Source organism: Erpetoichthys calabaricus, chromosome 17 (assembly GCF_900747795.2).
Source record: "Erpetoichthys calabaricus chromosome 17, fErpCal1.3, whole genome shotgun sequence".
NCBI lineage: Eukaryota > Metazoa > Chordata > Cladistia > Polypteriformes > Polypteridae > Erpetoichthys > Erpetoichthys calabaricus.
In genome coordinates, this window is record NC_041410.2 from 40,307,326 (window position 1) to 40,319,926 (window position 12,601).

Here is a 12,601-nt window from a genome sequence, read left to right on the forward strand (position 1 = left end):
AACACTTTGTTAAGGTCTTATTGTGTAAGAGTACAGTAAATGAGTAATAGATGCATTTTTGTAATACCTAAAGTGTTACTGACAATTTAAGTACAAATATGTCTTGTTTAAATTCAGTGAGCATTCTCTGTTTTTTTTTTTGATGCATTTCTTACTTGCTCTTGTTTAATACTGCCTTTTGTATTTAGCCAGGGTGGATTCTTCCTGAGAATTTTTTTTTGAAGCCATACTATTTCTCCCACCCAGCAGTATAGAAAGTATAGAACACAAGAGAAAGAAAAGATGAACATAAGTTGTCATTTAATGCTGGCCTACACCCTGAAAAGCAAATTTCTGAAGACTATTAAATCAAAGTGAATTTCTGTGAAATCTGTTTTACCCTATTTAAAGCACAAGCCTCCCTTCAATTTTCCATGGTATGGTGGCCAATTTGTAATTTTGGACAGCCATTTTCAAAAATGAATCCATTCAGAAATAAAAATTTTTTCCAAAAATTACATGCCTAGACTAGACACATTTCCTTTTTCGCCTATTAGTTACAGAAGAACAGACCAGCCCGTCTCTCCCGCAATCACATACCACTCTTGCACTTTATAAGTAACTAGAAGCTTCAAAGATTCTGTGTTGCTGGAAAAATCTCTTCTCCTTTTCTTTTTTTTACCCCAAAATACCTTTATGTTCAATAGCACCTGACTATATTTAATAAGCTTAAAAAAATATACTGTATACAGTCCTGGAGGGACGCAGTGGCTGCAGGTTTTCATTCTAACCCTTTTCTTAATTGGCGACCAGTTTTTGCTGCTAATTAACTTTTTGCTTTCTTTTAAATTGACTTGTTTTTTACGATTTGTTGCTCTGAATTGCCTCACTTCTTTCCTTAAGTGGCACCCCAAACAGAAATGAAATGTGAAGTGAGTGAGCCAACAGAAGACCAAGTAAGTCAGGTCCTCAAACTCCAACCAGTTGCTTAATTAGGCGCCAAGTCTTGTCGTTAATTAAACTCATCCTTAAATTCCATGACTTGTTGCTGCTCTCATCGTGCAACAGTATATATTTCTGAAATTGTTGCTTTTCTCTTTTCTAAGAGCACTGTTAAAATGTTTTGTGGACCCGAGCAGATCAGCATTCCTGAGACCTTCATCTTTATTTTCAGATATTTTATGATGAGCACAGTTTGCTGGTCATGTTTTGGCTCATTTTGCATCTCATGATTGTTTGGCTGCTAATTAAGGAAAAAAGAAATAATTAAGGGTTCTGAGTCTTCAAGAGCAAGTCAATTAAAATGAATTCAAAAGAAGTTACCAACTAAAACAGGCCAGTTATTAAGAAAAGGGTTAGAATGAAAACCTGCAGCTACTGCGGCCCTCCAGGACTGGAGTTTGAGACCACTGGTATACATTATGTGTATGCAAGCCGACATTCATGACTGATAATTCTCCAGTCTGGATACATATTTTTCTTGCAATTAACTTAACATGTTGTTCCACAAAGAGAACAAATACAAAATGCAAAAGAAGTATAGAACACATATCACCCATTTTCAGCTTCCAACTTTGCTTTTTTTGTCTTTCCCTTCATTAAAAAAGAATTCACAGGATTAGGAATTCTGTAAAAGTTACCTTGAAACTGTTGAGGTAAACCAGCAAACTACAGTAGTTTTGCTTTTAAGGGCTGACAACTGTGGCAGTTAGCCAAGTAAAGGCATTCTTTGAACACTGTAAAACAAGTAAATGAATTCATTACTATTGTAAGGCTGCTCAATAAAACAGCAAGAATGGCAACCTTAAATGTTCATTGCTTCTAGCATTGTTAACAGCCCTACAAATGTATATTTTTTAAAATACTGTTATTGTATTTAATGTCTTGGATATAACAAAACCTTCTCCAACTTTTGCAAAATGAAGATGGCTATTTTTGAACTTTTCAAAACATTTTAAATCCACGCTTGTTGGCGAGTTTAGGAAGCAATTAGAATTGCACATACTTTTACAGTATGTTACATTTTCACAGTACACGATGTCAGTCATTTGTACACAGTGTCACTGTCTGTGAAATTCTCCTCTAGGACAGATTACTACCATTCAAAACAAATAAATATCACCTCAGCCTAAGGGTGACCCATTACATAGCCCAGTGATCTCAAACTCCGGTCCTGGAGAGCCACAGTGGCTACAGGTTTTCATTCTAACCCTTTTCTTAATTAGTGACCTGTTTTAGTTGCTAACTTCTTTTTGAATTCATTTTAATTGACTTGCTCTTGAAGACTCGGACCCCTTAATTATTTTGTTTTCCTTAATTAGCAGCAAAACAATAACAAGATACAAAGTGAACCAAAACATTACCAGCAAACTATGACCATCATACAATATTTGAAAATAAAAAGGGTCGAGGTCTCAGGAATGTTGATTTGCTCAGGTCCCCAAAACATTTTAACAGCTGCTTTTAGAAAAGTAAAGAAAAAAAATCAACAATTTTGAAAATGTCTGCTATTGCACAATGAGAGCAGCAACAAGCCATGGAATTAAAGAACGGGTTTAATTAACAGCAAGAATCAGTGCCTAATTAAGCAACTTGTTGGGAGTGAAATTGGTTGGAGTTTGAGGCCCTGACTTAGTTGGTCTTCTGTTGGCTCACTCACTTCACATTTCATTTCTGTTTAAGGAAAGAAATGAAGCAATTCAGAGGAATGACAAAGAAATTCCAGGGAACAAATCTTAAAAAAAAAAAAGTCAATTAAAATTTATTCAAAAGAAGTTAATTGGCAGCAAAAACAGGTCACTAATTAAGAAAAGGGTTAGAATGAAAACCTGCAGCCACTGCGTCCCTCCAGGACTGGAGTTTGAGATCCCTCATATAGCCTGATGGCCAACAGCATTAACAACCTCACATAATGCTCTTTGTAGCAATGCAGTTGCCTCACTCAGCTACTGAATGTGCTGCTCTGTTTAGCCAAAAACCTCATACAGGAGGTGAGAGTCATTGTCCAGAATCGTAAGAAGCTTCCTGTGTCACCTCTGTTCTACCACTACCTCCATCGAGTCCAACATGACTCCGAAGATTGAACTAGCCTTTTAAATCATTTTATTTAGTCAGTTTGCATCACCAGCATTAATACTATTTCTCCAGCACACTACCACAAGGAAAACTACACTGGCCACTACAGACTGGTAGGAAAAATATAAGAGTGGCCTGCATACACTAAACAACCGTAACCTCCTAAGGAAACAGATGCAACTTTGCATACTGCCTTGGTGTACAACTAAACATTTTTTATTGCATTCTACAGCTGCACTATAAATACTTAAACTGCCTGTGTTTTTATTTTTGTTATGAGTTCTGCAAGTTAATAAAAACAGGATTCTGCTTTAGGTTTCCAACCATGTTGCTGCAGAGATATTCAGCAAAAAATGGTTTATGTAACTTATTTATGAAATGCCTTTTCTTTACATAATGGATCAAATTCAGACGTTTATTTAACTCATATTTAAAGCTGCTTTTGTTTCTTAAGAAATACTGACATTTAGTGGTCATAGTCTGCAACTGTAATAATTTTCATTGTTTTCAGGGTTGCAGCTACTACTACTCTACTGTCAAAAACTAATGAAATGTTTTTTTGGCTTTACAGGGAGTGATTAAACTTTCTTTTTTAAGTAGAACACAAGTAAAATCAAGTATTATTTTTCAGTTAAATCCATTTGAATGCCAATACACATTTTACAAAGTTCACAAAGCTTTTGTTTCCAATCAAAAATGTTTCGTGTTGCTTGTGCCAACACTCTCTGTATTTGACTCTCTCAGTTGAACGACATTACCAGTGGTGGTAGCCCTTTCAGCTTGACTAGTCATGTGGAACTTTTAGGATTTGTTACCAGTAAAGAAAAAAACTCCAGAATCATAAAAGGTTGTGTATATGACTTGGCATTATTGTTCTTTGGTATTTGAGAATCATTGTGCTTCTAATGTTTCAATTTGTGCTTGGACTCTGGGTCATATTGATGTAGCCATGTTTTTTATTCTAAGTTATAAAATGTATGTGAAATTTCTCTCAGTCCAGATTAATTAGTTTGAAATTCACCTTGGAACAATGGGTGCAGTAATAATTCATTTCTCCAGTCTGAACACCTTAAGTTCATAAAGGACACTTTCAACCGATACATAACTAATACCTGCAAGTGTCTGGTATTTCAGATACTGTCACTTTACAGTTCTTTTACTACAATCCACTCCATACTGAAAACATTTTCTTCTTTTGTCGGACAGTCCGACTTCGATTAATCTTTGAGACAAAAAGGAATTCTGTAGTCCATCTCTTGACTGTGGTACACAATGAGGTCTTGGCACAAATTAATTAGGAAAGAGACAAAAAGGAATTCTGTAGTCCATCTCTTGACTGTGGTAGACAATGAGGTCTTGGCACAAATTAATTAGGAAAGAGCTGTTCTCAAACATTAGTTTTTATGACACTTCATTATGTTTTGTAGGTTGATAGTGTCAATATTGTCACATGTACAGAGTACAGTGAAATTAATCTCTATCATGCTGTATCTTTGCTTTGCTACACAAGGGAGTGTCCCACAGTTGACACGTGTGGCAGTGGCTTGTGTAATGTGCCCCACTGTGACAGAGTGTATCAGTCTGTTTTGCAGTGGAAGTTGTTTGTGGATACGTTTCTGTGATTTTCCTGTCACTGAAGTTCAGTTCTGTTTATGTCAGCAATGTCACATGTACAGTATGCTGCATGCCTACACCTCAGCTCATGTCTTTGGCAGCCATAAGAAGGACTCAAAGCTACATCTATCTGTAAAGCTCCTTTAAAGCAGATTATCACAGCTAATCTATTGATAAATAATTTTTAATATAGAAAACTAAGTAAACAATGTATATGATAACACAATGGAGCTTAGATAGGACTATAGCACCTGAACGTTTTGCACATCTTACCCAAGCCAAAGGGCTACTTATGGCTTTTTATCTTTTTCAAAATATCAACAAAATGAAAAATATTCAAGCCTATACATATTTGCTCTTTTTTATAGAATCATACACGTAAGGATATTCTATATTGTACATGTCTCAAAAATGGCTTCGTTTCCAACATGTAATCAAATGAGGCCAACACCTACCTTTAACTCATGCGTTTGATTAATTAAGAGTTAGAAATAGGACTCAGCCTGTGATTGTGTTTTTTTCGTTTAAAGAAATGTAACACACTATGTGCTGTCTGTTTGCTCTAAAAGGAGAAGCATAAAAAAAAATAAAAATAAGTGGAACATACGTCACTACAGCTTTTTGCAATCAAACTATTTTAGAGATGTTCAATAATTTTCAAAATGTACTTTTCCTGTTAACACTATGCAGTCTTAATTAATTTTAATTAGCTTCTTACAAAATGACATTTAATGAACAAGCAGCAGTGAAAAGTGACAGTGCAACCTCAACAATAGATGCTGTTTCACTTCCTTTAATATCTGTGTGTCTGATCATAATTAAGCAGTAGTATGAATCCTGTCTGAAACAAACACCATTCCATGTCTGTCTACAAACATAAAATGTAAAATGAAAGTTCAAGACCTGTGCTGAAACATGACCAATCAGACTAGAATGAATTAGATTTCTTACCAGAAGGGTATGATTACATGATGTTGAAAATCTAAATATCCATCCATCCATTTCGAAACCAACTTATCCTGAGCAGCATTGCGGAGAAGCTCAAGTCTATTCTAGCAAGCACTGGGTGCAAGGCAGGAACAATCCCTGGACAAGGTGCCAGTCCATTGTAATGTGAACACACCGACACATACCAGGGCAGTTTAGCAAGTCAATTCACCTAACCTGCATGTCTTTACATCTTATAACAACTGCAACAATAAAATGCAATAATTTCAAACCTTGTTCAGAGACAATACAAACTAAAGTGGAAAACATTAATATGCATTCTTTGATAGCATTAGTCAATTTAATTATTTCAGTGTGAAATACTGCAAATAATAATTGAAAGACAACCTTGTAAGAACTGTAAAGCTTAAAATACTTTAATAGACAAAACAAATCCTTTAACAAAAATGTTGTGAAATACAGAAATCACAGGAAAAAAAAAGATCACTTCCCATTAGAACAGAAAAGTTAAAGCTAATTTTATCCTGCATCTTTTGACAAACGTTGATATGACATTGCTGATATCTCTTCAGTTTGAATTTGTGTCTAAAACAAATTGGTTGACCCGTTTCAGGTATTCAGGTTTCAAATAGTCCTGCAATTCATTCTTCCTCACCCACACATAGTCATCTTTTCTCAACAGGCTGATGTTTTTGTCTGCAAGCAGGGCTTTGAAGAAAAACAGTTTAGCTCCATAGCAGCTTTCAGTCTGGACATCCTTTGGAAATTTGTACTTATAAAACCCACATGGGGCATTTCCTAAAAAAGATGCATTGATGCCGCCACCTGTTAAGATAAGGAATGTATTACAAATAAAAAGCGTAATTAATATTCCAAGTAAAAAACATATGGATTATGCTCATCATACCTGTCACTGTGGTAAGGGCTCGTTCAGCTGTCTGCCTTAGAGTTTCACCCTCTTCCCATTGTGCCTGAGGAAGCAGCCACACCTCATTTTTACCAATTTTTTCTTTCACCAACAGCAAAAGAGTATCTCCCAAACTACGATTAAGAGACGTCCTGTCATTCTTCTTATCCTCTTCTGAAATAAAGTAAAAGACTTAACTGCATCACTGTAATAATTGTAGAAAGAAAATGTGTTACACAACAACCTTTATGAAATATTAAAATATCTAGGCTGATCCAAAATGTGAATGTAAATCATTTGCAAGATAGGAAAAACAACACAAGATCTTGCAAACCAATACAAAACACAGTGGAAAAAAAATCCCTAGGTTGTTCAAGAAAAGAAATCAAAATACATTTCCTAGGTAATTACCTTATATATGATTACAACTGAAACAAGGTAAAAATTACTACTGAAATATGGCTGATGTCAATAAAAACACAAACCAAATCTGATTATAGGTGTGCAAATACAACAAAGGCTTGAGGAAACACCCTCACTTTCTTCCCAAAAAAAGGATTTTCTTCAAAACTACAAAGTAATTCACAATAAAGAATAGCTCCCATATGAAGGAAGGTCAGCAGACCTTGCATGTTTCTTTTTTGTTTATTTTCATTGAAATATTGCACTTAAACCAGTATTAACAGCATAGTGTGCCTTTTCATCCATTCCCAAAAACAATTAGCCACACTTGTACATGGGAACACAGATTATCAAAAATACTGTATCTTACACCAGAGTTAGTACAGTGGCAAAAATATTTTGTACTAAAAGAAAGATACAAATATTAAGCCAATAGTGGTCACTCGCAGAGTATTCAAATTCAGTTAAAATAGCATGATTAGAAACCTGTGATTCGTAGAGCAGGACTGAACTGTTGCATTTTTTGATCCCACATGTCTTCAAGATCCTGTGCAGTGACAATTTTGTTTCCATCACCCCTATCTTCATCAGAGTCATAGTCATCTGCCTGTTTGCGACTGATCCTCTCAGCATCCTCCAGTACAGAGATTTCATGATCTGACAGAAGACTTTTTTCAAATTCAAGCTGAGAACAAAACATAAGCATTAAAAGACATCCTTTATAATTATGTTAAAAATCTGTTATGCTATAGTCCACAATTCTCAAAACAATCTATGGTTTGATTACCCTTATGAGGGTACAGACCTATAAATACCTGGGAGTGCAGCTGGATGATAAACAGGACTGGACTGCCAATACTGTTGCTCTGTGCAAGAGAGGACAGGGCCAACTATACTTCCTTAGAAGGCTGGTGTCTTTCAACATCTGCAATAAGATTCTGCAGATGTTCTATCAAACGGTTGTGGCGAGTGCCCTCTTCTGTGCGGTGGTGTGCTGGGGAGGCAGCATAAAGAAGAGGGATGCCTCACGCCTGAACATCTGCAATAAGATGCTGCAGATGTTCTATCAAACAGTTGTGGCGAGTGCCCTCTTCTGTGCGGTGGTGTGCTGGGGAGGCAGCATAAAGAAGAGGGATGCCTCACGCCTGAACAAACTGGAAAGGAAAGCAGGCTCTATTGTAGGCATGGAGCTGGACAGTTTGACATCTGTGGCAGAGCGACGGGCGCTGAGCAGGCTCCTGTCAATAATGGAGAATCCACTGCATCCACTGAACAGCATCATCTCCAGATAGAGGAGCAGCTTCAGCGGCAGACTGCTGTCACTGTCCTGCTCCACTGACAGACTGAGGAGATCGTTCCTTCCCCACACTATGCAATTCTTCAATTCCACCCGGGGGCGGGGGGTAAACGTTAACATTATTCAAAGTTATTGTCTGTTTTCACCTGCATTTTTATTACTCTTTAATTTAATATTGTTTTTTGTATCAGAATGCTGCTGCTGGAGTATGTGAATTTCCCCTTGGGATTAATAAAGTATCTATCTATCTATCTATCTATCTATCTATCTATCTATCAATAATGGAGAATCCACTGAACAGTATCATCTCCAGATAGAGGAGCAGCTTCAGCGGCAGACTGCGGTAACTGTCCTGCTCCACTGACAGACTGAGGAGATCGTTCCTTGCCCACACTATGCAACTCTCAATTCCACTGGGGGGTGGGAAAAAAAAAAAAAAAGTAGAGGCCTCATTTATTAAGCTTGCGCACATGTGAAAAGAGAATCAAAATGGTACACACAACTTCCAACGCAGACGTCAGCATTTATAAAAGAAAACCTGATGGAGGAACGTGTTTATTCACAACAACTCACACCCATGCATACGCAACATTTCAGAGAAAATGGGAAATGGAAACACCCTTGAAAAAGCACTGAAATGCAGAGAACTAGCTAAATGATGAGTTGCATGCATTACTATAATATTATAACTGCTCTAAGACATGAATTATTACATAATTCATATCACCTTGCCATTATTATAATATGTGTTAACATGACAAACATATTAAACTTCAGAGGTTTTGAATATGTACAGATTGCATTTCAGTTCCATTTTAAGGTGACCAATGCTGCGCATTTTCACTAAAGAAGTTTTGGCTACCTGTTGCCACTTCTCAGGGAACTGGCTGAAAGGTCAGGAATATTTCTGCCAAGCTTTACTTCATCATGTACACCGTTTAAAAAGGAATTAGCTAACTAAGGAGGTGTTACATCCAGTTTTTGTATGGTGTGGGTGTGAAGCTGCTTTTGTTAATTGTAAGCAGTTGCATTCCATTAACACTCAAGTCATCTGCAATGCCAAGGCATATCTCCGTGGCCTGGGTCAACTCATGATTCATTTATTTTGAGGCAAAGTAGTTTGGTAGACATGATGGCACTGTACGTGGTGGCTAGCTTGTTGGTACTGTAACTGGCTGAACCCTCAGCACTTATACAAGGTGATAGTGATTTACAGTACATAGGCCAGGTATTATAAATCTTCTTCTTTTTTTTGCCATATGCATATTTTTATATTCAAATCTATGCAAAGTTTTTTTTTTGTTTAACTTAAATAAAGGACCTAGATACTTATTTTTAAGGTCTTGTTGTTGCTTTAACTGTGCATGCCTGTTTTGCAGCTAAAAGGTAAAATACTGTTAATAATTTGAACTTGACCATGTTCCTCTGTGTTCACTAAAACACAGGTGTATGTGTGTGTGCATAAGCATGTTGATTTAGCCTTGTAGCATTTTTTTCTACATACAATTTAGAGTTCTGTGTGTCTTGTTCTTTACAAATTACTCTGCTCTACAGATAATTTTAGTCAAAATGCAAAACTTCCAACGAAATGCTTTACATTTAACTTGAATAAAAATTGCAATCAGGGTTGCCAGATCAGTGTGAATAGCCCAGAGGGAAATCAGGACCATGGAGAGAAAAATATGGGGAAGAGTTTCTGTGGGAAGTACAGGGAAAAAAACTACAGTATGCAGGGAGAATGTCTTTAAAATATGGAGGATTTTTTTTTTTTTTTTTATAAAGTTAGTTACTTTCCTATGGAAATAGACTTCCATACCATTCACAGTATCCCCACACCCAAATGCTTGATAAAACAATCATGCAATAATATCCAACATACTGGACAGCAATCCGCCATTGCTCTGCCCACTCATCTCAAAGCTTATGTGTAAATGGTTAGGGAAAAGAGTGGTCTAGAATTGACGGGCCATCTAACAGTAGCATACTTGTCTCAAACCTGCCAATACTCATCCTGTAACATTTCCTAACTTTACTAACAAGAATCTGAGTTTCAGCTAGGTGCAAACACAACTCTAGGGCTGGTATTAGCGTACAGAGTTCTGTGAAGTTATCGGCTTAGCTATGAAAGATTAGAATCAAATCATTTTAATATATTTAGGTATAACAATTACCATTTGTAATGACAACTCCAAAAGCATCATGCTACAAGCAGAACATTTATTGCTGAATTAAGTACAGAACAGGTGCTTATTGATATTGTCTTTAATATTCAAATAACTACCTTTGCTTTTCTAAAAAATATTGACTTGTAAAACTGTATACTTTGGAATGAACACTGCAATTATTTTGAAATGAAACTGTTCATATCAGAGCACAGAACACTGCATTTACATGTTTAGAGAGGAGTTTTACATGCATCATTAAACTTTACTATCACTGAATAATAAATTCATTAGCATGATTGTTTAACTTAAATATTTACATTTACTTACCTGGCTAACACTTTTATCCAAGGCATCTTACCACATTTATGGTACAATTAGTTACATTTCCTTTTGTTTCCCAATTGGGGAAAAGGCACATGGTCACACAGTGTCAGTAGCATAATTTGAACCCAGAACCTCACGGTTTGAAGTCCAGAGCCTTAACCACTACAACAAACTGCCTGCCTATATTCACCTATTTTGGATAACAAAAGTTGCCCATCATTTGTTAATATCCTTCATGTAGGGGAAAACATGGCACTCTTTTGCAGATGGTGCAAACGGAACGCACATTGAAAGACGGAAGGGACTTTTCATCCAAATAATTTAAAATACTCGACTACCGCTGTCTCGCAGTAAAGAGACCTGGGTTCGCTTCCCGGGTCCTCCCTGCGTGGAGTTTGCATGTTCTCCCCGTGTCCAAGTGGGTTTCCTCCCACAGTCCAAAGACATGCAGGTTAGGTGCATTGGCAATTCTAAATTGTCCCTAGTGTGTGCATGTGTGTGTGTGTGTCCTTCGGTGGGCTGGAGCCCTGCCCGGGGTTTGTTCATGCTTTGTGTCCTGTGCTGGCTGGGATTGGCTCCAGCAGACCCCCCAACCCCCCCTCGACCCTGTGTTAGGATATAGCGGGTTGGATGATGACTGATTGACTGACTGACTACCGCTGCAGCTTGAGCTGATCCAAAAGTTAACTACCTTAGGCACCATAATTTGTTTGTAGAATTGACAACACCTTTCTTTACAAAAGGACAGTTTTCCATTTAAAAAAAAATAGCGTTTCACCACCGTGCAAATTACTAAAGAATACTTAAACGACTTAGTTTTTCAAAACGGGAATGTTAGTTGGGCAGCACGGTGGCGTGGAGTTTGCATGTTCTCCCCGTGTCAGAGTGGGTTTCCTCTGGGCGCTCTGGTTTCCTCCCACAGTCCAAAGACATGCAGGTTAGGTGGATTGGCGATTCTAAATTGGCCCTAGTGTGTGCTTGGTGTGTAGGTGTGTTTGTGTGTGTCCTGCGGTGGGTTGGCACCCTGCCCGGGATTGATTCCTGCCTTGTGCCCTGTGTTGGCTGGGATTGGCTCCAGCAGACCCCCGTGACCCTGTGTTCGGATTCAGCGGGTTAGAAAATGGATGGATGGAATGTTAGTTTCTGATGGAGGGATTTTAACTATCTCCTGGCTACTCCAACTGCAACACACTTTAACCATTCCACGTAGATATTAACATGAATATACAAATACCCAACTATTCAATATTCTTTTTTGTCATTTTAGCTGGTGGGACTCAGTTCCGATCAGAAAACAACAGAAGGCAAACCTCTAATCACAAAGTGACCTCACCTGGCCTAGTAGTTCTGCTACCTGCTGCTCCATTGGACTCCGTTCCTGGGAAATTACAGCGGGTCTCTGCAGACAAACTGCTCCGTGTAACTTCCATTGAGACACATTTCTCGTAGATCTGCGATGATTAAGCAGATTTGGGCCAGCTAAGAGCAGTCTATTACTACCGCTTGAAAAGCCCAAGCTAGCCAACCAAACAGGTCTCATTACAAGACGACACAGTGCCGGCGACATGGGCACCGCCATATTGACATACCCACCACAGGAAGTGGGAATCTTGCAAAAGGTTACAGGGGAGTGGGCTGTGTCCCTGTAGATTAAATAAATAACATTTAATAAATTAGCATTTCTATTCTTACGTTCTTTTTATAAGTTGTTTAATACAAAACTAACTACTATAGTAATATCTTTAAAAACTGTATGTGTACGATACTTATCAAATTCAACGGTACTGCGCAGCAGCAGCCGAGACCAACCAAACTTTAAGGGCAGGGGGATTCAGTAAATTTGTAAGCGGAATTGTGTTTTGGAATTGCTCTGTGATTTTATTCTGCTAA

The 12,601-nt window shown here is 37.6% G+C and overlaps 1 protein-coding gene across 1 annotated transcript; it reads right to left on the minus strand.

Annotated features, from left to right (window-relative positions):
- Positions 1 to 6,016: 6,016 nt before the first annotated feature.
- mrpl46 (mitochondrial ribosomal protein L46) lies at positions 6,017 to 12,339 on the minus strand. The gene is made up of 4 exons (XM_028823474.2): positions 12,045 to 12,339; positions 7,412 to 7,610; positions 6,524 to 6,697; positions 6,017 to 6,441 (listed from the first exon to the last, which is right to left on the minus strand). Exons 1-4 carry the CDS (start codon positions 12,288 to 12,290, stop codon positions 6,185 to 6,187), a joined length of 876 nt encoding a protein of 291 aa, XP_028679307.2. The 5' UTR covers positions 12,291 to 12,339; the 3' UTR covers positions 6,017 to 6,184.
- Between the last annotated feature and the right edge of the window lie 262 nt (positions 12,340 to 12,601).